At 40.2% G+C, this 26,825-nt stretch overlaps 1 protein-coding gene across 5 annotated transcripts in view; it reads right to left on the bottom strand.

The window, feature by feature from the left end:
* Nucleotides 1-26,516, bottom strand: part of atm (ATM serine/threonine kinase) — a 76,242-nt gene extending 49,726 nt beyond the window's left edge. For 3 of the 5 annotated variants that reach the window (XM_036556173.1, XM_036556176.1, XM_036556177.1), the window contains exons 1-19: nt 26,119-26,514; nt 24,770-24,886; nt 23,023-23,144; nt 22,625-22,770; nt 22,311-22,475; nt 19,648-19,813; nt 19,296-19,534; nt 17,646-17,815; nt 16,697-16,845; nt 15,598-15,972; nt 13,667-13,852; nt 11,622-11,723; nt 10,278-10,500; nt 6,806-6,937; nt 5,728-5,853; nt 5,456-5,545; nt 3,530-3,725; nt 1,569-1,762; nt 1,277-1,359 (exon numbers count right to left, since the gene is read on the bottom strand). In XM_036556173.1, the coding sequence (XP_036412066.1) occupies nt 1,277-1,359; nt 1,569-1,762; nt 3,530-3,725; nt 5,456-5,545; nt 5,728-5,853; nt 6,806-6,937; nt 10,278-10,500; nt 11,622-11,723; nt 13,667-13,852; nt 15,598-15,972; nt 16,697-16,845; nt 17,646-17,815; nt 19,296-19,534; nt 19,648-19,813; nt 22,311-22,475; nt 22,625-22,770; nt 23,023-23,144; nt 24,770-24,841 (2,936 nt within the window). In that variant the 5' untranslated portion in view covers nt 24,842-24,886; nt 26,119-26,514. Of the gene's footprint in view, nt 1-1,276; nt 1,360-1,568; nt 1,763-3,529; nt 3,726-5,455; nt 5,546-5,727; nt 5,854-6,805; nt 6,938-10,277; nt 10,501-11,621; nt 11,724-13,666; nt 13,853-15,597; nt 15,973-16,696; nt 16,846-17,645; nt 17,816-19,295; nt 19,535-19,647; nt 19,814-22,310; nt 22,476-22,624; nt 22,771-23,022; nt 23,145-24,769; nt 24,887-26,118 lie in introns of all 5 variants that reach the window. The other 2 variants (XM_036556174.1, XM_036556175.1) reach the window with 2 other exon arrangements.
* Nucleotides 26,517-26,825: the final 309 nt, after the last annotated feature.

Here is a 26,825-nt window from a genome sequence, read left to right as displayed (position 1 = left end):
TAGTCGCAAAAATGTGTTGATTGTCTAATAAATTAACATCCTCTACAGACAGCACAATTCTGCACATTTCAATATACAATCACTGTTTATTTACTTATTTATTTAAACATACTGCTTAATATATTATCAAAATATATCTAAGTTTTTCACTTGTTTATTAAATATTTTATATTTTGTGTCTTATTTTTTTCCATATGTTTAACTCAGCACAAATTTTGCACTAAATTGTGGAGAAAAAAAGTCAAATCTACATGTGTCTCTGTAGAGGAAGTGTTACTGAGGAAGTTCACTTAGAAAATCAACAAAACATTTGACCAGGTGGGCTCAAACTTTTGCATATTACTGTATCTCCTGAAACAGAAATGGGCAAAAACATTCTGAACTGCACATTTCTGTTAAAATTCTTAGGAATTCAGTGCTGAAAATGTTTACTTTGTAAATTTAAAAGAAAAAAGAAAGGCAACCTCCTAAAATATCCAAAAATCATCCACTGCACTCACTTTTCATTTAAAAGACACTGAGATTTAATTCTGTATTATACAACAGTTAGTTCCGGCCACCAAGCTGATTGGTTGAGAAGCGTTCTAACTGTGCTGTTATTTCACCATAACATCACTGTATCACTCCGCTGAGACGCCGTTGCTAAGCAACGACTTTGACAGCTGTAGGAGACGCTCAAGCCATTTGAACGTTTTTACTTCTTACTTTGCCACAAACAGAAAATGGACACTTTTAAGATCACATCTTGACCAACAACCGTTTTGGTCAGACTCTGAAGATGAGACTACACTAATTTCCCAAACTGTCATCACCACTGAGCAGCTTTTCAGTCGGCAGCTGAGACAGAAGAACAGCTGAACAACCTGGAATCAGCCAGAAATGAACCCAATACCATTCGCCAAACTAAATGGGCTGTAAGATGCTTTACAGACTGGCTGGACCAAAACAACATTAATATTGATCTGGCAAAAACTGACAAAACTGAGCTAAACCTGATATTGCGGCAGTTTAATGACTCAGTCTGACTTGGTCAGACTCTGAAGATCAGACTACACGTCTGGCGAATGGTATTGGGTTCGTTTCTGGCTAATTCCAGGTTGTTTAGCTGTTCACACTTGAGGTTGTGTGTTATCGCCAATAACATCACGGCTGTGATAATCTAATGTTATTTATTTCGCAATAACACTCCCTCTCGTGTTTTATTGCTTAAACAGGCCATTTTATAAATAATAGAACACCCTAAGACGTAGTTACAAAAGCAGAAAGCTCTCCTCACGCGAGAGGCCTGAGGAGGGACTCAAACTCCTCGCCGGTCAGAGACGTCTCCTCTGCAGGGAGCTCCTTCAGCAGAACCAGGTACTGCACAAGAACAACAGAGACAGAAGATTAAATATCTTTTAAATTACATTTTCAATCACTGTTTCATCAGATAACAACCAAAGATGTGATTAAGACCAGCTGAAACATCTTTACTAAGCGAACAGCGAAGAATCTGAGCACACAGTGCAGAAGTGCTTTCACGGCTCAGACATTCATCATCGTCACTGATTTAATTGAATTTTATTCACCATTCTGAGGTGCAGCGGGTTGGAACAGTCGACCTGATCGAGCAGCTTTAACAGTCTGCGGCGGATATCCGTCAGTTTAAAGGCGAGTCCGTGGCCCGGTTCGAAGGACACACACAGAGAGAGGAACTCCAGAGTGGAAAGGAAGGCCAGATCCTGCTTGTTTAGGAGCTCCTGGGACAGAGGACTCTCAGCTCCTATATATTAGAACACAGAAACATTAATGCTTTAATAATGCATAACAAGTAATATCAGCTTCAGAAAGTTTGCAAAAGGAGTAAATGATATGAAATTTACACCATGATACACTTTTCTGAACAGAAAAATTGCTACTGATATACTGTATATACAGTATCCTGCAATATTAAAGATATTAAACGTGCTCTCGCCACATGTTAACCTCTTCAACTCCTTGGGACCACCGGCGGTTCCAAAGCGCACTTCGTCATATTCTTCATAACCTTCATATTTCATAAGCTACATTCTAAAGCTGGGTGTCATATGAGAGCTTTAACTGTCTTCTTTCTGAACTCACAGGTTTTTTTTTCTACTGAAAGTCAACCCATTTTTCAAAAAATCTGGGCTATAAACTATAAACAGATGGCGTCTCTTTCAGTGATCTGCTCTGTAAAAATAATTTTTATAAAATAATACAAAGAGCGTCTAAGATTTTTGGCTTTCAGCAGTAATTTGTAAGCATATAGCAATATGTGTATGATCATAAAACACATGTTCTGTTAATCTGAGGGGAGCTTTTACCAAAAAATAAATAAATAAATAAAATAAATTTACATTTATTTCATGCAGTTACTGAATAATTTTATGTCGTGGAAATTCAGATGGAAAAAGCAAAATATACCCAGGCAGAATACAACACGAAAACACAAAATATTTATAGTTTTCCCCAACAGAGCTACAAACACCAGATGCGACACGTTTTTTTTTATTTTGCCAAACTGTTTACAGGAGCAAACCGTGTGTGATTAAACCAGAAACCAAACGAAAGGATTCTTTTGTCTATAATTTTCTGTTTCATTTACGCTTTTGAGTCAAAGTAATAATGCTGACGATGCTTCGAAGGAAACTACAGGACTAATTTCATTTTAAACAGCATGCTAAACAATGCTAAATATTAAAAGGTGTAAAATCATTATTTTTCATCATTATTTTTCACGGTTTCCCAAAAGCATCTAAGGCTAAGTTCCACCGCGACTCCACTATAAGCACCTAACACCTTGTTTTTATAATATGTAAAGTAAATGATCATGGTCTTGGAACTCCCATCTAGCAGTCCGAAATTTCTCCAGCAAGAGGGGCGCTATAAGCACACAGGTTAGTTTAGTATTCGCCATTTAGAGACAAATCCACACAAGGAGGATCTAACCAAAACATGAGTTCACAGTAACTTTCAAAAAAGGTTTATTACCAGAGGATACTGAGTTATTCAGAGTTATTTATGTCATTTACATTAAAGACTTTGATTACATCAGTTAATGTTGAAGCTTTTAAGTTAAAAAGGCTATAAAGCACAGCTGAGGACTGTGTTTGTGCTTCACTGTTGACATGCTGATCAAACTGTTGGAGAGCAAAGAAACAAACTGCACTTTTAATCAATGTTTATCATTTTTATTACCTTTTGGATTCTTGGTTAAGTGTTAGATCTGGATTGTAGTTATAAGCTGATTTAATCTTTTGTTTTCCTCAGCCAAAATTTTCCGCTTATTTCGGCTGAAAAATGCAAGTGTCACTTTCAGTTCATCCCTTTAATATTATGTTTTTATTATTATTATTATTATTATGGATTAAATTAATCATGTTTTTCAGCATTTTGGCATTACAGTTTTACTGGTTCATCTTTTCAACCTTTTCTGCAAACCTAAGATATATTAAATATTGTGATGAGGATTTTAATTAACGTGTTTAAGTGTTGTTTAAAGTGTCCGCCACTCCTCGCTTAAATTTACCCAAACCGTGCGGGGAATCGGCCGAGTCCCCGTTAGGCTTCAGTGCTCCGTTGGTGCTGCAGTGAGCACCATCACCATCATCAAACAGATCGAGCTCCTCCTGAGGGTTCTCCTCCGCTTGGGTGGTGGTCATCTCCAAATCGTCCATCGGGTCACTCTCAATGACGACGCTGTCTCTCTTCCCCGAGTTATTCAGCTGTGGAGCACAACAGAAAAAGCAACGTTAAGACAAGCAGCTTCAAAGCAGGTAGCTATGTAAGTAAGAGCTCTTTGTAAAGCACATTTAAAACAACTTGGATTGACCAAAGTAATCTGTGTATCTTCTGTCCAAAAAAAAATCACAGAGCAAAAAAAATTTTTTTTCCAATTAAGACCCTCAGAACTAATACAGATTGTTTCATGTAAAATATGCATTTAAATTCTTAATTCTCAGCCTTTTTTCATTTTAAAAAATCCTAAAAATAAAATGCAAAAAATACAACAAAACATGTAAAAAAGTCTCATTTTACATTTGTTTCACTGACACTCGCAAAGGTCAGATATAAAGGTTTGAACAGGGAATGATGCTTGAAAATAACTCAGCCTTAACAGTAAAAGATGGTGGAAAGAGGGCATCATCTTATTTACTCGACTCTCTGCGCTCTCAGAAATCCTCCAAACAGGTGATTTTAGCTTCAGAACTGACCCCGTGTGGCACATCTGGCCTGCTAACTAAACTAGTGTTAGCTTAGCCAAAAGGCTACAGTCCCAAACACCACAGAACAGGTTCAATTTCATCTGTCACTCCACTTTAACCCTGTCAAACATTTTTATCCTCTACACTGGACTCAGCAGAGCAGCAGTCAGTCAGAGTCAGTCCTGTACTGTGGTGTGCGGCTCTGTTTGGGTCTCAGCTTCTCGCTAAGCTAACGTTAAGATCCAAACATCACAGAGCAGGTTTAATTTCTCCTTTCTGTCCCTTCAGCAGCAGCTGATCCACTTCACTCCCTCAGAATTGAGTCATCATCTAAACTTGTGTCGGTGCTTTAGTTAGAACACGAAAATGTTCTGTGGAGAGCAGAACCGTTATTACGCTAGCTAAGCTAATGCTAAACAGCTCTCCTAGTTAGCAGCACTCTTCACTTATTTGGTGACCATGAAAGCCAACTGATATTTAAAAAAAATAATTTGAAGTTTAAGATTAATTTGCTAACCTTGGTGTTTAAATCAGGGCTGCAACTATCCAATATGTTTAATTTCAAATATCAAATATTATCTTGTACATTCAAATATTCTATAAGATTAAGAAAAGCTATTATTCCTGTAAATATTGACATTTATACTTACTATTATTATTGTTATTATTATTATTATTACGCACTATTGCATTAACTATTTGTTTGTTTTGGTTTTTAATAATAAAACAATTTAAATACTACAAGATAATGAAGAAACATCGCTAATAAATATTAAGTTTCACAGCAAAATCGGAAATTGCTAAATCGGAGATTCTGCCCAATTTGGCAACCCTGAACAGCTTGCTTGCTCTGTCTAAACAGCAGTGGGCTCTATTAGGATTTATATCTATATATCTTATATCCAAATGTTTGTTCTTCCACAGATGTGTGTGAAATCATAAAAGTAGTGAACGTGCTGGTTATCTGAATGTCTGTTCCAGTTTTCAAACATATTAATTATCAAATCTATTGAATATTATAGAACATTTGTTGCAGCCACAGTTCAAACAATGCAGAAACTTTAAATGGCATAATACATATAACGTCAATTCTCCATAATGGAATCCACATTTTGAATTAATGAAGAATTGTTATATACCTACCATATTACATTTTTCTTTTCAATAGGGAAGACTGAACTGAGATGAACACAATTCTGCGAGAAGTATCATAATAATATACTGAATCACATGTTTCTGCAGTAACTTACGATCAGCTTGCAGATATCAGACAGTTCAGTGAGCAGCCTGCCAGGCAGAGCCTTCGTGAACAAGCTGCGAGTGACTGTAGATACACTGTCCTGCAGGAGGGAAACGGACAGATTCAGGTTTAAAAATAAAGACAATGTATTAGCCGATATATCAATAGTTGATATTATCAGTTAGTGACATTTTTAGCTCCTTACTAATCACAAAATATCCATGTCGGTCAGGCTCTAATTGTAATAATACATAATTGCACTGTGTCTAATAAGGAACCCACCTTATTTTTCGTGCTGACACTTTCTGAGCACAACAGCATCACAGATTTAAGTGTGGAAAGAGTTTCGTCTTCAGACAACTTGTTCTTTGCAGACGACACATAGTCACTGAAGTCCTGTCCTAAAGCCTGGAAATAAAAGAGAAAGCTTTAAGTTAAAAACTAAGCTGACATTTTATTTTATAAAAAATGTAGAATTTACTAATTTATCAGGAAATAAGTAACAGAAACATCAGACATGAAACAGGGGTTTAAATAACGGAACATAACATTAAAACCACCTCCTTGTTTCTACACTGTCCATTTTATCAGCTCCACTGACCATACAGTTTCACTCTGTAGTTCTACAGTTACAGACTGTAGTCCATCTGTTTCTCTGCATACTTTGTTACTCTGTTTCGAGTGGTCAGGACCACCATGGACCCTCACAGAGCAGGTACTATTTGGGTGGTGGATCATTCTCAGCACTGCAGTGACACTGACGTGGTGGTGGTGTGTTAGTGTGTGTTGCGCTGGTGTGAGTGGATCTGGAGTTTTTAAACACCTCAGTGTCACTGCTGGACTGAGAATAGTCCACCAACCAAAAATATCCAGCCAACAGCGTCCTGTGGGCAGCATCCTGTGACCACTGATGAAGGACTAGAGGATGACCAACACAAATTGTGCAGCAGCAGATGAGCTATTGTCTCTGACTTTACATCTACAAGGTGGACTGACAAGGTAAAGGTGTCTAACAGAGTGGACAGTGAGTGGACACAGTGTTTAAAAACTCCAGCAGCTCTGCTGTGTCTGATCCACTCGCACCAGCGCAACACACACTAACACACCACCACCACGTCAGTGTTACTGCAGTGCTGAGAATGACCCACCCAAATAATACCTGCTCTGCGGGGGTCCTGACCACTGAAGAACAGGGTTACAAAGTATGCAGAGAGACAGATGGACTACAGTCTGTAATCATATGGTACGTGGAGCTGATTAAATGTACAGTGTAGATATGTTATTATGAAGCACAATACCTGAACACTTTCAGGTGGTTCTCAAGGGTCTAAAACGCTTGAAAATTACACCTTTTGTTTACCTTTGCTTTCTGAAACAGAGCGCTGTGACAGGCATCTTCCTTGGTGAAGAGTCCGACGCAGACGAAGGCGCCCAGGACTCCAGTGAGCAGCCTCAGACAGCGCACCATACACGCAGGAGGAGTGACAGAACTCTGTGGACGACACAAAACAAAAGCTTCTTTAGATCTTTAGATCATGAACCAAAACACTGGGACCACAGCTGTGCAGCAAAATGCCACGTATGGATTCAACGGTACAAACTTGATGCATTCAGAGAACCACTGGTTATAAATACACTGAAAGTGATCAATATCACATCTAATCTGCGTGTGTCATGAGGCTTCTGGAGATACATAAATATATATACATATACACTATATTTCCACAAGTATTCGCTCGTCTGTCTTCACATGCATATGAACTTGAGTGACATCCCATTCTTAATCCATAGGGTTTAATATGATGTCAGCCCACCCTTTGCAGCTATAACAGCTTCCACTCTACTGGGAAGGCTTTCCACAAGGTTTAGGAGTGTGTTTATGGGAATTTTTGACCATTCTTCCAGAAGCGCATCTGTGAGGTCAGACACTGATGTTGGACGAGAAGGCCTGGCTCGCAGTCTCCACTCTAATTCATCCCAAAGGTGTTCTGTCGGGTTGAGGTGCAGGCCAGTCAAGTTCTTCCACACCAAACTCTCTCATCCATGTCTTTATGGACCTTGCTTTGTGCACTGGTTCGCAGTCATGTTGGAACAGGAAGGGGCCATCCCCAAACTGTTCCCACAAAGTTGGGAACATGAAATTGTCCAAAATCTCTTGGTCTGCTGAAGCGTTAAGAGTTCCTTTCACTGGAACTAAGGGGCCGAGCCCAACTCCTGAAAAACAACCCCACACCAAAATCCCCCTCCACCAAACTTTACACGTGGCACAATGCAGTCAGACAAGTACCGTTCTCCTGGCAACCGCCAAACCCAGACTCGTCCATCGGATTGCCAGACGGAGAAGTGTGATTCGTCACTCCAGAGAACACGTCTCCATTGCTCTAAAATCCAGTGGCGACGCTTTACACCACTGCATTCGACACTTTGCATTGTGCTTGGTGATGTAAGGCTTGGATGCAGCTCCCATGGAAACCCATTCCAAGAAGCTCTCTACGCTGTTCTTAAGCTAATCTGAAGGCCACATGAAGTTTGGAGGTCAGCATTCGCTGACCCCGCTCTGTCATTTTACGTGGCCGACCACTTCGTGGCTGAGTTGCTGTCGTTCCCAATCACTTCCACTTTGTTATAATACCACTGACAGTTGTCTGTGGAATATTTAATAAAGGAAATTTCACGACTGGGCTTGTTGCACAGGTGGCATCCTGTCACAGTACCACGCTGGAATTCACTGAGCTCCTGAGAGAGACCCATTCTTTCACTAATGTTTGTAGAAGCAGTCTGAATGCCTAGGTGCTTGGTTTTATACACCTGTGGCCATGGAAGTGATTGGAACACCTGAATTCAGTGATTTGGATGGGTGAGTGAATACTTTTGGCAATATAGTGTATAAATACATTCATACATACATATATATATATATATAGATATATATATATATATAGATAATATATATATATATATATAGATATATATGTACACACACACACTGTGGATGTCCTGAATAGTTTATATCTGTATAAAAAAATACATACAAATATCACTAACACACTATAATTATTAGGGCTGCAGCTATCAAATATTCTCATTTTCAATCAGACCATTGTTCACTCTCAAATATTTGAATATTCTATGAGAAAAGCTCAAGGCACATGTTTTACTTTAGTGATTAAAAATAATCAAAACAGATTTAATCGTGTTGTTATATATTATTATTATTATTATGTTATTGCAAATTTTATTTTTTATTTATAAAAGACTAAATACTGTGAAATGTACTATGAAATATATACATACAATATATTCTATAAAAAAAAACATAAAATTCTATTCTGGAAGATCTTGCGCAATCTGGCAACCCCTCATCAGTAGCTGAAACTGTTTGAGTGTGTTAGTGATGAGAATCTTTAACCACTTTGTCTTAAAAGCTGAAAACTCATTAGCTTTTAGCTTCATAAACAAAAATCATTTTCCAGACAGACTGATGAAAACAGCTACACAGACGTGCATTGCTTTCATAGAAAGGGGTACAATCCCAGTTATTCTCACAGCTTTTCCATTTTAAAAATTTACACTTTATGTCCTAAAGTCTCTGGACATTCTAAAATGGAAATTCAGCTGTTTGTATAATCTCCATAGAAAAGCACTGACCAATAGAATTGGATGCTCTGGATCAGCTGCATATGATCCTAAGGTCACCATGCCCAAAGCCCAGCGTGGGTTAGAGGGGTATAAAGCCCCCCAGCTTTGGGCTGTGGAACTGTGCTCTCTGGAGTGATGGAGCTCCATCCAATACCTTTGGGATGAATTGGAGTGATACTGACCATCCAACCTCAGTACCTGACCTAATGCTCAATCAGATCCTCACAGCAATGTTCCAACATCTAGTGTAAAGCCTTCCCAGAAGAGTAGAGGCTGTTACTGCAGCACAGACTCACTATTAACACCTTCATTTCAGAAACGCTGGAGTTTCCCAGATTAAGCCGAGTGCAGAGCGCCAGCGAGCTGGAATTCAGCCTGCAACTGTAAAAGCTGATTAAATTTCCTTTTTTATGTTTTTAAATTTGTTTTCTTGGTTGATTTATTAGTTTTAATGGGCCTCGTTCTCCAGTATCTTCTTAAGTTTGTTCTTGAATGTGTTCTAATAAATAGTCTGCGTCAGATTCATGACGTGGTCTTAAAGCACAGAACTGTTCTCACCTTTGTGCTCTTGAATGTGTGTAGATTCTGTTCTTACCTAAGAACAAATCCCAGATAAGAGAACATCAGTGAGTCAGAGTCTTACGGTCAAAACTGCGTAAGTGGACTTTACGAAGAATATTTTTCTTAAGAACGGTTTTTCTTAACACAGCTTTTTCATTGGTGACATTTCTTTGATATATTCTTATCACCAATTTTTTTTATTATTTAGTAGTACTAAAAATAATAATGTAATTTTTTTTTTTGTCCTAGTATTGTACTTTTTTCGTACTCTACTTAGTTTTTTTATTTACATATTACGGATTTGCCGACTAGTTTTATTTTATTGTTTAGATTTGATCATTTTATTTGTCTTAAAGTTTCCTATTTTTTATTTATGTACTGTTTTAATAATCATTTCTTTTTGGCCTTATTTTACTTTATTTGCTATACTTTTGCTATCACAAAAGAACAATCCTGTGTCTTTTGTATAACGCTCAGCTATACTGTAAATGAGGGTCAGCCTTAATGTACTTTGAGTTTAATTAAAGATTGATTAATTGATTGATTGATTGCTGAGCCACTATTATAAATTAATTTCAGTATACGTTAATCTGGGATTGGGAAACTGGCTAATACTGTAATTCTCCACTTACATCAGGTGAGTAGGAGTTCAGCAGATGTTCTGCCACAGACTGAAGACTCTGCTCCAGTCGGGTTCTCAGGGCACCGATGACAGTCAGCTGAGGGTTTTCCCTGCAGGTTCTGTTTTCTCTGATCTCAGAGCAGGAGGTCGTGTCATCGAAGCTGAACTGTAGATACAGAGCCTCTATTTCACACACAATGCTTTTAGGCTCTGGAGGCTCTGGAGGACCGAGGCTGGACAGGAGAACACGAGCAGAGATTAACAGACTTCAGATTTATTAAAACCACAACATTTAATCTAACAGTACATTTCAGCCTCTAAACACCTGACTCTGAAATAAAATTCAACAATTACACGCAAAACTGACCAATCAAACTTAGAAAATGAACAAAGAGACAGTCCTTTTGTATGGTCAAATCTGATGGCGCTCACAAATTTTACTGAGTTTCGTTATTGATCAGTTTCATTTTTGGCATATCTGTACGATCAAATTCACCTCTGGTAGGAGTGTGAAATTTGTATGAAAAAAAAAGTATGAAAAAAAAACTTGATTTGTGGTAAACTGCCAGTAATAGGAACAGATATATAATAATAACAATAATAACAATAATACTAATAATTTGTGCAGTACAAAAGTGGATGCACTTATTTTACATGCACACCGATATAAACAAATGCTGTAAATAATCCGATAAATAATCCGTTAAAAGACATATTACACTGTGCTTTTGCTTTATACGACTCAAAACACAGCTAGTGTAATACACTGCAATAATACAGCATTTAAATATGTTATTAAGAAAATAAATAATGCCCTGCGATGGACTGGCGACCTGTCCAGGGTGTATCCTGCCTTCCGCCCAATGACAGCTGGGATAGGCTCTAGCACCCCACCGCGACCCAGAAGGATAAGCGGTTTAGATGATGAATGGATGGATGGAAAATAAATAACATGATCACTTCATTCTATTGTCCAACCTTTGTTTATTTCACATTTTATTCTTTCCAGTGGTTGTAATTTCACCACTATAAAGTTTGTGTGCTCACCACTCGACCCCAAACTCTACCAAGGGGTTGGGGTAAAAATAAGAAATGGGATTGGGCCTTTATCTGACTCAAAGACTTACCAGCGTAACCTACAGTGACCGAAACACTTCCTTTGGCTATTTTTAAATAATAAAACGTGGTCAAACGTTCTGCTGGCAGGTAAATTTTTATTAATGATGCTGAATTTTTAGTGAGTCATTAAATGTTAATATTAACCAACCAAAGTAGTTAAAAACTTCTATATTTTGTCTCACAAAGAAAAAAGCCACTTATGCCTCATCTGAGCTCGAAAGAGAGACATGCTCACCCCTCCAGATGAAGAGAGTCCATCAGAAACAGCATTCCTGCCATTGTGTCTTTCAGCGTCAAAGCCACCAGAATCCTCGGAATAAGATTTAGAGGAAAATCCCTAAAGAAAAGGAAAATTATAAACACAAAATGCTTTAAAATAACTAGGAATGCACCAATATTGCTAATGGTATCAGGTATCGGGTCAATACTGTGCTCACTCATACTCGCATACTCGATATCAGCTGATACCGTGTGACGTAAGCCAGATGATTGATGAACAAACGGCTCAAGCTGGCAGTGAAGGACACTCTGCTCACACAGAGAAGAGTCACTGACTCCATGACAATTGGACACAAAGTTGACGGCTGCTTCAAGCATTCCGGCTTGGCAGATTCCCACCAGGAATACACGGTTTTTTGAATAGTGTGTCTACCCTATTAAATTATTATTATTATTACTGTTATTATTATAACTATTTTTATTATTATTACTATTATTACTAAATTATTAAACCGCACTATCTGTAAACAGAAATACTCCCGTTCACATATGTGCAATACCCTCATGTGCAATTACCATAGCTGCTACATTCTTTTATATCCACCCCCTTTTTATTTTACTTATATAAATTATATACATTTTATTTTAAATTATTTTAGTTTCATTTTCTATTTTTACTTTTTTAATTTTAAATGAAACAGTCTTTCTTTTAATATCTTGCATTTCATATTTTACATTAGCCTACATTTATTGCTTTATTCCTAGTTTAATCTTTTTTTGTGCACTGTTAGGATTGCTATCCAAATTCGTTGTACCCTGTGCAATGTCAACAAAGAATCTTGAATCTTGAATCTTTAGCCTATATTAAACATATTAAACATATATTTCAGTGCACACGGTGGTCAGTCAAGTTATTCAGTGTGCAGCATGTTATTCTGAGTGAATCAGCTTTATTGATAACGGTCTGTAGACAGAGCGTCTGTAGAGGCTGCGTTTCCCGTAGCAGGTTAGTCAGACGGAGCTTTTCGTACTGTGTGAGTATATAAATCATAGCTTTGTCTGAACACGATGGTCTATACAAACGTAGAGTATGAGTCACCAAAGAACAAGATTCCTAAAATCACAGTGTCTGTCTGGCTTTAGAGGACATTCAGCTACAGCTCAGCCAATCAAAAGACTCCAACAAGACGGAAAACTGGAAGCGTGAGCTCCTCGGATGCGATTCCTGCTGTCGCTGTGCTGTGGCTGAAAGGAACAGATGTGGATCATAACTATGAAACCTACCTTACTTACAGCTGTACAGAAGAGCTTTTCTATCCGCTGTTCTCCAATGCAGCGCTGCTCAATCCAGGACAACTAATGTAGCGTAGCAAGCTAACGCACTTCATTTAAAATCAGATAGATTTAATCATTTAAATCTCATTTCACTCATTTACACTGACAACGACTTCATTCTGTGAGGTTACTCATTATGGTATCTGTATCTGCGAGTACTAAAAACACAGACTCATACTCGGTCTGGAAAAAAAAAACAGTATCGATGCAGCCCTAAAAATTAACATTCTCATAGAGCTGGGCGATGTGGCAAAATGATTACGATACTTTAAGTTTTTACTATACACGATACATCACAATACTTATTTTTTATGACATCTGTTTAGTCAGTCAGACAGTTAGACAGTCAGCTTAGTCCCACGTTTAACAATTATGATTTAAAAACTACAAATCCAGTAATTTGTATGTAACATTTTACGCTACACAGAATCCAATTAAACAGGATTAACAATGTTCTCTTTTGTGATCAAGCAGTCATGATATACTCGGAGAAGCGTTTTTATCACAATAAATACACACACACACACACACACACACACACACACACACCCACCCATCGCAGGGCAGACAGACAGACATATACATTCACACTCACACCTAGGGGCAATTCAGCATGTCCAATTGGCCGGACTGCATGTTTTTGGACTGTGGGAGGAAACCCACACAGACTCAGGGGGAACATACAAACTCCACACAGAGAAGACCCTGGCTAAAAACAGCACAGACCTGCAGATGACGGGGTGATGCCTGACGTCCTCCACCTCATCGCTCTGCTCGTTCATCAGCAGCCAGTCAATGATGCTCTCCTTCAGACACGAGGGTCTCCCTGCCTCCAGCAGCAGAGAGCTACTGCATGTAGTCCTGGGGATGGAACACTTGGACAGAGCCTGCGCCAGACTGAGGGCAGAAACACTGGAGGAGAAGAGTGAAGAGCAACTCAGAAACAAAACAGGAATGTTCTCCATTATTAATTATTAGTCTACCTTCACTGAAAGCGTATTTTAGAGCTTGTCTAACTTTTCAAACAGGATCAGTTTAACATGAGGAGGTGGGTAATGCAATTTTAGCCAGTGCTTCTAAGGCTACATTCACACAGCAGGTAAAAGTGGCCCAAATCTGATTTTCTCACCAAATCAGATTTTCTTGTTCGGCTGTTCACATTATCTTTTAAATGTGATCTGTACAGAACAGAGCTTCATGTGGCTTATCCAGAGGTAAACAATCATGACGGGCAGCGAACGCCAGTCTCTCCCGGAGGATCAGCTTCATCTTCACCAGCATCACAGGAGCCATCATGAAGCTTCACTGACTGACAGCTGGGCTCATCACCCAGAATGTGTTCGAGTTCGCTGTAAAAAGAGCGCGGTCACTTCTTTGGTTCGTGTCCTCGGATTCTTGAAACTTTTTTTTGACGCTGCAGCCTCGTTCTCCTCCGGCCTCGTTCGGACATTTCGTTCAAAATCTCTTCGAACACAGAGCGGCTTGATAAGTCTCCTCTAATTTATTTGGTACAGAAACATCAACCTAAATGTTTATGAGTCTCAGCAGCGCGAAATTATGACGAATGTGTGGTTCGATTGACATAAAAGTCGCATGAATTCCGATCTGCCTGTTCACACTGAGTCGCATCGCCGCTGATCGGATACGTATCAGATTTCAGTACCACATATGAAAGCATCTCAAATCGGAATTGAAAATGTCAGATTCCATGTGTTTATCTGTTCACACTGACACCCAAACACACATCTGTGTCACATATGGAGCAAAAGATTGGATTTGGGCCACTTTTACCTGCTGTGCCAACAAAGCCTAGGTGATTTTGGCCCCGTCTTTATGCGCCATATCAGTCATTTTGTGCAGACTCCCGCCTCAGTAAAGACTCTGGTGACTTTTATCTTCTATAAAATAAACCGTAGAAATAACCTCAGCCTTTATTAATCCTATGGGAGTCAACATGCCAAGAAAAATGCCAAATCCTGTGGAACAGGAGTTTCTTCAAGGCGCAGTAAACAGTTCTGAAAAGCGACTGTTGATATTTGAGCTCAATGGCAAAACAAATAAGCCCCTCCTTTCAGTGCTCCTTCAGAAGCTTACTTGCATCCATTTTTATTATATGCTGTTTAGTAAAATCTTCTATTGCACAGATGAACAGTTTTAATGTACAACATATTACCTTTAATATTATATTCATTATGTTTTAAAATACATTACTGTGCAAAAGTTTTAGATGCACACTTTTGCACAGTACTGTATGTTTCTATAGTGTTAATAATTCTTTAAACAAATCTCTAAATTCTGTTTGAAGTCTATTTGAAAGCTCAAACAGATCAGTTTTCAACTGAAGGCCTGAAGAACGCTGAAGGGGAACAGTGTGTATCAATAAAACCACCCTGATTTAAAGTTTCAGTTTGCAGAATGTTCTGTTTTTTTAAAGACACTGATTAATGCAGAGCTAACTGAATTTGCTGCATCTTTATATTAAAAAATAGCCTGAGAATTTTATATTGACCAAAAATGAGCGCATAGCAAATAAAACTGAACTCTGAAAAGCAAACGTAAGTCTGCCAGTTACATCCTAATGTCTGTATCTTATCCCAGCCTGGCTGTGATGTGAGACTTACACCATGTTTTCAGCTGCACTTTATGAAAGAACTCACGTGGAGGGTTTGCTGATGGCGCTAGAGAAGAGCTTCCAGAACTCTCTGTCGACGGGCACCAGGGAACACTGCACCATGGTGCGCAGCAGCTCAAGACACAGAGCCTCGGTCTGGGCCGAGCTGACCCCCCGTACGGCCATCGCCCACACCTTGCCCCACAGCCGGCCCAGCTCGCCCCGCTGAGCCTCGGAGCCTTGCGAGCAGGCGGCCTGGCAGAGAGCCATCTGCCTGAGGCAGCGCAGCACGTACGGACCCCTATCTCCACGCCGCTGCTGCTCGCTCAGCAGCTGGCATAGCAGGGACAGCAGAGGAAGCAGCTCGGGGGCCGGAAGCATGGAGGGGTACTTGGAGGTCAGAGCAGCGGTCACCTGGAGCCTAGAGACAAAGATGACAGAGATGTTCAGGCATGAAATCTGAAGCATGGGGTCTAGACTAAGGTGAAATTCAAATATTAATCGGACGCAATGAAAAAAGGCAGAAATTCAAAGTGTATTTATACAGCACTGAGAAGGGCTGAGCGTTACGACTATATTTATCTATATTTATTCTTTTTCTTTGCATATTGTAGATATTTTCAGTACTTCAAAAACATTTTCAGACTGCATTTTTGATTACAAAGAGAGTATAATTAGCCCTGTTTAATTCAGTACAGGCCATTGTGTGAATTAGTTTTTTAAATGCAGCACTACTTTGTGTGTTCTAACTTCTTAGATGTCAGGAAGAATAAATATGATAAACGATTTATCACGAAAACGCATTGAAGTATTATGCTATTACATTTTTGCCATATCATCCACCTTTAGCTCTCAGTTATGTGACACATCTACACGCACAGTAGGGCATCTGTTTTTGCATTAAAGGACCCATAACCTACTTTTTTCTTGTATTTGTTCTTTTCTTATCATTTGTTATTATCCCTGAGCTTCACTTACGACATCTGTTTGGTTTTAACGTACCAATTAATTTCTACATGACCGTTTTGTGACCTCAGGCTGTTTCTGTAATGCACTTTCCTCTGAATGTTGACAATGTAATGATTTAATTATGCAGAAGTTCTGAAAAGCTGGTGGAATTCCTCTTTAACAATGTAATATGTTACCATGGTATTATGTCGAAGTCGCTGTGATGGGGCTGCAGGTGGTCTCTCAGGACATCCCAGCCGAGCTCCACGCGCCTGCGCTTTCTGCTCTGGGGGCTGTCCCTCTGCGCTCCTTGGACCTCCACAACATGCACGTCCTGACTGAACAGCTGGAGAAATAAAGTCACAGATGCACAGTGTTAAAACACTGTATTATACAGACATCAGCGCTGCAGGGATGTGGACGGACGCCGGGATATTCTTCAGGTACAAACCTGCTGATGCGAAATTTGGAATGAAATAAGACAAAGATTAAACAGGCCTATTAGGGCTGTATCGATACCATTCTTTTCAGACCGTACGAGTACATATTTTAGTACTCGCCGATACCGTACTGAGTCACCTGCTTAGAATGAAGTAGCTGTTAGTGTAAATGAGTGTAATGTACCTTAACAGGTAAATTATTAAATCTACCTGATTGTAAATTCAGGGCATTAGCTAGGTATGCTACATTAGTGATCTTGGATTGAGCAGCGCTGCAGTGGAGAAGAGCGGGTTTAGTTCCCCATCAGAAAAGCTCTTCTGTACTGCTGTAAGTAAAGTAGGTTTCATAGTTTTGATCCTCATCTGTCTCTTTCAGCAGCACCACAGCGACAGCAGGAATCACATCCGAGGCTGACGCATCCATATATATGCTGTCAGGAGAAAACCTCATATCTCTATTTTTGTCTTTTTTCAGTTTTTGTCATAATTTGAAAATACCTGTTGCTCTTTACATTGTGTGTAAATTTCATGATGAATGGACCAAAGAAACAGCTCAGAATGACTTGGAAAAAAGTCTGGTTCCATTCACTTACATTAAAAGTAAAGCATGTTTTTTCCTTCTCCTGTAAAGTTACCATTTTGAAGATACGAGGCTAAACAGACTAACAGGTGGAGTTTAATCCCAGACAAGGAGGCCACTGATCACCTGGTGGCAGATGTCTGCTGTCAGCTCTACGAGGTTTTCTTTGACGGCAATGTGACGAGACCCTGTGGCGTATTTCCCTCGACTGCCGATATGGCTGATCTCATCTACAAGGACATCGTAGAGGTTGTAGAGGAGACTCTGCCATTTCACCCAGTCTTCTGCATGGGCACCTGCACCAACACAGACACTACAATTTACATCACAGTACACAGAGAACACAGCTTTAACAAACAGCTCAGCACAATATACCGTCTAATCCAGTGATACTGGGAGGCTTTAAGATAAAAAAAGGATCCTTTGTAAAAATATTCCAAATAAAGTACAAAAAACAAAATATGTTGCTTGAATGTCTTACAAGCTTCATACATCCGTATTTAAAGCAGCATCGCCATAAGTTTTGTCAGGTAAAGTGAATATACACCACTGTTAGCTTGGCTAGCGCCCCTTAAGGGGATTCTAGTCATTTATCATTTAACATTTTTTTTGCAGGATCACAATCACGATTTTATGACGATTCTTTTTCATGTTGGTTTTTAATACCATTTTGCAAGTTACTAAACAGTACAACCAAACTAATCTCCCCATTTAAAAATATAATACTAAAACAAAAAAAGAATAACAGACCATTTTGGCCAAAGTACCTTTTTGAACAGATTTTAATCTGTGTGTGCAAAAAATTAACATTGGTTTTAAAAGGTAAACAACACCACCAATCAGGTACAGTGCACTCTGCATAACAGCCAGCATCACTTGTTGTTACAAAAAAAAAAAAATCACATTTTGAACTTTTCTATCTTGGCACGGCATTTAGGGAACATCCGTGGAATGGCGGTATTGGAAAAGTATTCACGGCTGGGTAACTCAAACCGCGGATCAACTGCTTTGAGGAGTCTTTGGAACCCTCGTTTTCCTCTGTTTTGATAGGAATCATATCCTTTGCCAGATACAATGTTATTGCTTCTGTTACCTCTTTCCATTTACTTGTCTTCTCATATGGAGCGCCTCTCTCAAATGCTTGTGTTAGCGCTGTTTGTTCTGGTCTTGCTGTAACGTTAACGTTAGCCTCTGCTGGCTGCACCTCCTCAGTACTTGACTTTCAGCGTGATGTTTGGGATGTTGTTGCTTTAAATGGTTGAAAACGTTTGTCGTGTTGCCGTCAGATGTGAGAAGCTTCTCTGTGCAAACTTTGGAAATCACCATGGTTTGTGTCCCGTCAGGTTGGGAAAATCCAAATCCATATTACTGACGTTGACTTTTTTGGGGGGGACTAACTGTTCGCTGGTGTTTTCATTCATGGCTTCCCGCTTGTGAAAAAGGGGAGGGAAAAGCGAGGCGTGATGGTACGCTATGATTGGTTTATCTGCGTGTCTCTGCAGGTGGGAATGAAAGGGACTAGCAAATAGTGCGCTTTGGCTGAGGGAAAATAAAAACCCACATCGCTTGTATGTGCACAGAACTGCAGCAGATATAATGTGCATTGTAACACAATCCAGCGATCTCCCTGTGACAGCGTACCGTGGACACATCACAATCCTTCACGGTCTGATATCATCAATCACACACCCCTGCCTAGAAGATATACATAACTAACAACAGATAATGTCAAATTATGATATACAGTATATTAACATGTCCTCATAGCATCGTTACCTGTCTCCAGAGTCTTGGCTCCTTTGGGATGATGCACACAGAGCTGCAGGTTAAAGAACTCCACCATCTCCTCTTTCAGAGTGGAGCTGGGTCTCTTCTGGCTCCACACATAAAGGATGGAGGGCAGCAGCTCCTCGCCCAGCCTGCACACCCGTCTCCTGCAGTTCATGGCCACGGAGCGCAGGAAGACGTTCAGAGCGGAGATCAGGTGCTCCAGCACGGTCAGCTGTCTCTCCTCCCTAAAAAACAAAAGCAAATAACTTCTGAAAATCCCAGCCAGAGTTTCAGATGAACTGGCAGAGCTTAAGTAGCACAGCTGGTCACAGAATGATGCCGTACTCTGTTTCAGTACCTGGTGTTACTGAGAGCTTTGGAGAAGAAGCTGAAGAGGGTGTGAGACAAGCCCTCAGTCTGAAGGCAACACCCCTGAACCACGGTGTGAATAATCCTGCTGACCAGAGCGCGGTTGATGGGCCTGGAGGTCCCAGTGAAGAGCCCACAATACAACTCCAGCAGATCTACATACAACAACATATGAAGAATGAAAAATTCCACAGGAACACAAACAAAAAAATACAAAAAATACAATTTACCCTGTTTTCCTTTCCTGAAAGTTAAAAACTAAAGAAGGAATCTTCTGACACCAAACACGTCTTAGCTGATTTAATCATTTTGGGGTAGTGAAATTGTGTAAATCTGATTTTCTCGGTGAAGTGCTTTAATGTAAGAGTAGCCTACAAGTTTAGTTTTGACTGCGCAGTACTACTGCTACCCAATCTATATTCTTCTAATTATTATTTTTCTGCTGGATTTTTGTCCACTAACTTGTCCCACAGTTTATATATATCGACACCATTCCAACTCCGGAATCTTCGGTCTGATCAGGAATGGTTGCTGCTATACAGCTTTTTGATCTGATGTATGGTTTTCACACAAACCTCGTTAACTCTTATTCACCAGGGTTCATTTTGGTTTGTCCATCTGAATTTACATGACGAAATTGTAAGGCAAATTATTCAGTAGCTGCATGAAATTAATGTAATTTTTAATTTTTGTTTATTTATTTATTTTTTAAAAGCTCCCCTCAAATTAACAGAACAAGTGTTTTATGATCATACACAGCCAAAGCCAAAAATCTTTTTATAAAAATAATTTTTACAGAGCAGATCACTGAAGAGACGCCATCTGTTTATAGTTTACAGCCCAGATTTGTGGAAAAATGGGTCGACTTTCAGTAGAAAAAAAAATTGTGAGTTAAGCTTCTTTTATTCTAAGGGTTTAAAATTACATCACCCACCTATGTGACTGGAAAGAAGACAGTTACAGCTCTCATACGACACCCACCTTTAGAATGTAGCTTATGAAATATGAAAGTTATGAAGAATATGACGAAGTGCGTTTTGGAACCACCGGTGGTCTCAAGGAGTTGAAGAGGTTAATTTACAATTTTTTTCCTCATAGGAATGAAGGTGTGCAAAAGCTGCACAACCATCTACTGCACTTCTGCTCGACCGAAAAACACAGTGTCACATATACTCTCTCAGGGCTGCCCCTGAGCACGAATTCAGTGTTGCTCTGACCCTCATTCATCTGCTTGTTCCACTCATTTCTCCTATAGACTCCCATTCATTTTTGCCCCACAAGCCCTATTACTTCTTTGCCCAACAGTGACCAAACTGCATGTCCTCACTCAGGGCAGGTCCCCAAGTTCTAATCCACAGCCATACTGACCTGCACTCCTCTATGTGTTGTTTTTTCATCCCCCTTTTACTCCCATAGACTCCCATTCATTTTCAACAAAACCTAGCAACCACTTGGCAACCACCTAACAACCACTCAGTACACACCCTGTACACCATGAGAACCTCGTAGCAACACCTTAGCAACCAATCCTTATATTATAGGGAATGCCTAGTCACACCTTAGCAATCTTCTAGCAAGACCACAGCAACCACCTAGCAACACCCTAGCAACCATTTAGAATACCACAGTGCCTGGCAACGCCCTAGCAACCGTTCTCGAATCATTTAAGCTGCACAATCACTCTTCATTTTCTTCAGGAATCGCACTAACCTAGTTTAGTCTAGTAATTCTCCATCTCTTTTCTTATCTGCCATTAGTTACATGTGTTAAAACATGTTATTCTTATAACATAAAGGTGAGAACTGTATTTAACACGTGTGTTATATTATCAGTGATGGTCTTCAGATTTTTCAGTTCAGTATGTCATATAGTTAAACAGGAGGACTCATACTGGGTTCCTCAGCAGCACAACTGTCTAAGGTTTTGTCCTATATGTGATCGTGAGTTTGAATCGATTACAAATGTGAAAGGGGAAAAAAAATATATATTATATATAATAACAATAGTAATCATAATAGTAATAATTATAATAATAATAACTTTTATTTATAGAGCATTTTAAAACCACAGGCCGCCAATATCACTGGCCAACCAAAGTATCGGTCAGACCCTAGAGGACATGAACAAAGACTAAAGGCGTTTTCACACTAGAGCTTTCTTCCAGTCCCAGGACCGCTTGCTCTGTGAGTTCGGCATGTTTGGTTGAGTGTGAAAGCTGTTTTCGAGGCCGGGAGCAGAGCAGAGAAACCGCTCTCTGGTCCTTCTGATATTAGTGGTCTGGGTTTAGCGAGCTGAGTAGGTGAAGCTACCTGCTCCCAGCGCTTCGTGTGGGGCTGTGTGATTAATTTGTTTTGTAACGTCACTGCTTTGGCAACACGTCACTTTCATTTTCAAGTTTAGTAATGGCTGGGAAAGCATCGCTGTGGACATCAGAGGAGACTGAATGCCTCATAGGCTGTGTGAGTGTTTGTATACAAAGACAATAATGAGCAGCAGATGAAGATGACCATTCAGCAAACCTGCGCTCAGAAAAGTGCCGTAGGGAATTGCGCAACCAGCCCACGGTTTGGAAGGAATTCCTGTGTGTGTGAGTCAAGCATTCGGGACAAATGTGAAAACATCCTGAAAATACAGGAACAAGAGAGCACTCACTGTGCCAATGATGCTGGGAGATCTCACTCCAGTACTTGCGGACGGAGAGGATGTTCTTCAGCAGCATGCTGCTGTAATCCTCTCCATACGCAGCACAGCTGAAGGAGCTCTGCAGGACCTCCACCACATGAGCCAGGAGATCCCCACACTTCAGCTTCGGCCCTCCTGAAGGACAAGCAGGACACAGTTACAACAGATAAGCACCTCAGAGGCTCGTCTCATAGCAGTACTTCACATTCATTCGTTTATTAAGGTGATATCTGTGTTTTCGGAATCACTCTTTCACAATGTCAGTGGAAAAACTCAAGGCTTACGTTTGTTGGCGCATCGCACAAAGTATTTGATCAGGCTGCTGATCTCCTGCATCTTCTTCCGCCGGTTCGCCTGCGTAATGGCCGATACATTGGCTTTGCCCGACTGCAGGAGCTCCGTCTCTTTGTGAAGGTATTTCTTCAAGAACCTGGAGGGAGTGATAACTTTCCGTGAGGGAGCTTAACTTTGACTTTTTTTAACCACAATATGAGTTATTAATATGGGGTTAATGTAACCTGGAGTTATTTGGAAAACAGTAACTGTTTTTAGTAAATAAACCCACACAAAACGTATAAACGACCTCACAGAAAAAATAGACAGAAGAAAAATGCAGGATCTGGGCTCTTTAATGAATTATGCAGAATCTGGAAAGCTGTCTGCTGTGATCATCACTCCTGACCTGAACACGGCATCCCAGGTGAGCTGGGTGTTGCTCCTTGAGGCTCTGCATGCGGAGGTCCGATCAAGTTCCTTGACCGTCTCAGAATCTCGAAGAAGCCTCTTGAAGCGATCAATCTCCTTCTGCAATGGAGTATTAAATGATCAGTTATATTTATTCAGGTCCATTTCAGGTTAATAGCATACCCCTTATAGAGTACTGGGGCCGTATTCTCTGTTCATTCATCATGACGACTTCAGTCCGGACTGAACTTAGGATAGTAGCTATTACAGAATAACAGTTTCTAACTTTATCATCTTATCACAAACATCCTAACTAGACTAAACCTCCTAAATACTGTCCTAACTTTAGGATGAACCCCAACAGGGTCCTAACTTCTGTTTAAGGTCCGTTTCTATGGTTTTTAGGCTGCTGTGTCAGGCAGCAAAGTTCACTACCAGCATAATGAGCTCCATTTATTTCTACTGTAAAACGCTGCTTTCACTGTGAGATGTTTTTCTTTTCTAACTCTGCGTTTTAAAAATCTCAGACGCTGCAGACTCGATCTCCACCGTCCCTCTGATTACCTTCGTGCGTTAATGTTGATGATGAAATATTACAGTGATGGTGGTGAATAGTGAGGAGACGGAGCTGAACGTGTGTCTGTTTATTAGGAGGAATAACGTTAGCGCACTCGGCTAAAGCGTTTGGGAAATGGAGACTGAAACTGGGGAGCGGCGACGCTCTGATAAACAGCAGGGGGCGCTCTCACAGTATTAACTACTTACAGTTTATCACATTTTAGTTTGACCATGTTTACATCAGTATCAGCAGCTGTAGCTTAAATTTTTGACGTTATTGTGATTATATGTTTATGTTTCAGCTGTGCATGGATCATCAGTTGCTTGGTAACAGACATAACAGTTGATCGTCGACTTCGATCGAGAAGTTTAAGATTTCCTAACTGGAAATAAGATGCTGTAAAATGGGACAAAATCCAACTAAATTAAGATAAGATTTGCTTCTGTAATTCGTATCTTAACCTGTCAGATCTTAAATTAAGACTTAAGCAATAGAACGCGAGAGGGAGTTTGTTATCACGAAATAACATCACAGCTGTGATTTGGTCGTAGATCATCACAGCCGTGATGTTACTGGAGATAACACACTCCTCGAGTGTTCTATTGCTTTTATACAACAGTTAAATAAATAAAGTAATAAATAAATAAACTGGGTCATGAACGCGGCGTTTAATATGTTTTAATGTTCACAGTTCCTTCCACCAAATTATAGTTCCTTAACAAGCAGGTTGTTGCTGCGTCAGAGTAATGAGCTCCGCCCACTCGCTGCACAGCCGGCAGTTCGTTCTCCAGCCCCTTACACTAAATTCCCAAACTGTCATCACCACTGAGCAGCTTTTCAGTCGGCAGCTGTGACAGAAGAACAGCTAAACAACCTGGAATCAGCCAGAAATGAACCCAATACCATTCGCCAAACGTGTAGTCTGATCTTCAGAGTCTGACCAAATCAGACTGAGCCATAAAACTGCCGCAGTATCAAGTTTAGCTCAGTTTTGTCAATTTTTGCCAGATCAGTATTAATGTTGTTTTGGTCCAGCCAGTCTGTAAAGCATCTTACAGCCCATTTAGTTTGGCGAATGGTATTGGGTTTATTTCTGGCTGATTCCAGGTTGTTTAGCTGTTCTTCTGTCCAGCTGCCAACTGAAAAGGATAGGATATTCATTTAAGGATAAGATAAACCTGATTACCTTTCTTTCGGTGGACTTTTCATTCTCCAATCCACGGCAGCAGAGGAGGAGCTCATGCAGTAGAAGACTCATCGTGCTTCAGCTGATGTCCATGAGCTTCCATTCACTGCTACTTATCTGAGAACAGGAATAAACTTATTGTAGGTCAACACTGACAGTAACTCACACGTCCAAAAGCATCCAAAGTCAGTTCGGCTACTTCAGGGTCACCCATTGCTGACACAGCTTTGACAATCTCCATACAATCTCCGCTGCACATGAGCCTAAGGTCTCCATGCCCAATGTCAAGCGTGGGCTACACACTTTAAAAAGACGGTTCTTCAAGGGTTCTTTAGTAAAGGCAATGGTTCTATTTAAAACCATGAGTTCTTCATGCTTAAATAGTTCTTTGCATGGTAATTGATAGAGATTGTATTGTATATGGCGCTGTACAGCACCAAAAAGAGTTCTCCTTCACTTAAAAAGATGGTTCTTCAAGGGTTCTTTAGTAAAGGCAACGGATCCATTTAGAACCATGAGTTCTGCATAGAATCACTTCATGCTTAAATTGTTCTCTGCATGGCAAAATGTTTTTTCAGGTTGATGGAGAACGTGTTGTATATGGTTGTGTACAGCACCTTCTATTGTTACAAGCTTTAAGCACGAAATAGGTCTCTCTTGGTTCTAAATAGATTCACTGCCTTCACTAAAGAACCCTTGAAGAAGTGTGTAGAGGGGTATAAAGCCCCCCAGCATTGGGCTGTGGAGCAGTGGAACTGTGTTCTCTGGAGTGATGGAGCTCCATCCAGTACCTTTGGGATGAGTTGGAGTTATCCAGAACTGACCATCCAACATCAGTACCTGACCTCACTAATGCTCAATCAAATCCTCACAGCAATGTTCAACATCTAGTGTAAAGCCTTCCCAAGCTTCAGAATTGTTCACAGTGGTGGTGATAGGAACCAGACGTCCACCTCTAAAAGCTCCCTCACAGAAAGTTACTACATGAAATGGTTATGAATTCACTGCCTGATGTCTGAGACACTGTTTTATGAGGCAAAATAGTCCCCAAAGAAAACTTATTCCAGATTTTCCACTATTTTCCATCATCAACATTCCATATAAACTCAGAAGACTCGTGTAGGTTCACTGGTGATTTTGGATAGTAAATAAAATGTCTATATTTGTGTTGTAGTCATGGTGACCCCTGGTTCCTATCACCACCACTGTAAAGACATCTGAACCATTGCACACCAAACCACTCTGAATCACATGTTTACACCTCACACACTCGATTACGATTCAACTGCCATTAATACTCTTTAATATTCTTTAATACTCTTTTACTCTGAGTATTTGTGCAGCTTTACCCGGATCCGAGTTTGACGTCCACCAATTCTTGTTAGCTAGAACTTTCCCGTTCCACCTTAAATGGTGCAGCAGTTACATTTTGGGCCTGAGGCGCTGAAGAGAATAACGTTATAACTGCTGCACTATTTAAGGTGGAACGGGGAAATCCGATGAAGATGGCGAACAAGCAGGTCGGTGTTTTGCTATGAAGTTATGCGGTTAGCTGATGTAAACAGAGCAGCTCCAGAAGCTCCAGCGCTGAATAAACCACATTAACACCCAGTTTCACCGCTGTCTTCACAGAAATACGCACAGTTGCTCACATACTTTGTTTATTGTCCGTTTTCTCTGAATAACTTTGAGCACAACTTTTCTCCATGTGCGCCATGAGAGCTCCCCGCCTCCTCCTGCCTTCCTTCTTCAGTGTTCAGGCCCGCTGGAGCCCCCTACTGCACTGGAGAGTGAGGACCTCATGACTGAGGACACGTCCAGAACTTATACTACATTGCCAAAAGTATTCACTCACCCATCCACATCATTGAATTCAGGTGTTCCAGTCACTTCCATGGCCACAGATGTATAAAACCAAGCACCTAGGCATTCAGACTGCTTCTACAAACATTAGTGAAAGAGTGGGTCTCTCTCAGGAGCTCAGTGAATTCCAGCATGGTACTGTGACAGGATGCCACCTGTGCAACAAGCCCAGTCGTGAAATTTCCTCGCTACT

The sequence above is a fragment of the Colossoma macropomum genome, unplaced genomic scaffold (genome assembly GCF_904425465.1).
Source record: "Colossoma macropomum unplaced genomic scaffold, Colossoma_macropomum, whole genome shotgun sequence".
Classification (NCBI taxonomy): domain Eukaryota; kingdom Metazoa; phylum Chordata; class Actinopteri; order Characiformes; family Serrasalmidae; genus Colossoma; species Colossoma macropomum.
This window is presented reverse-complemented; position numbering and strand designations above follow the sequence as displayed.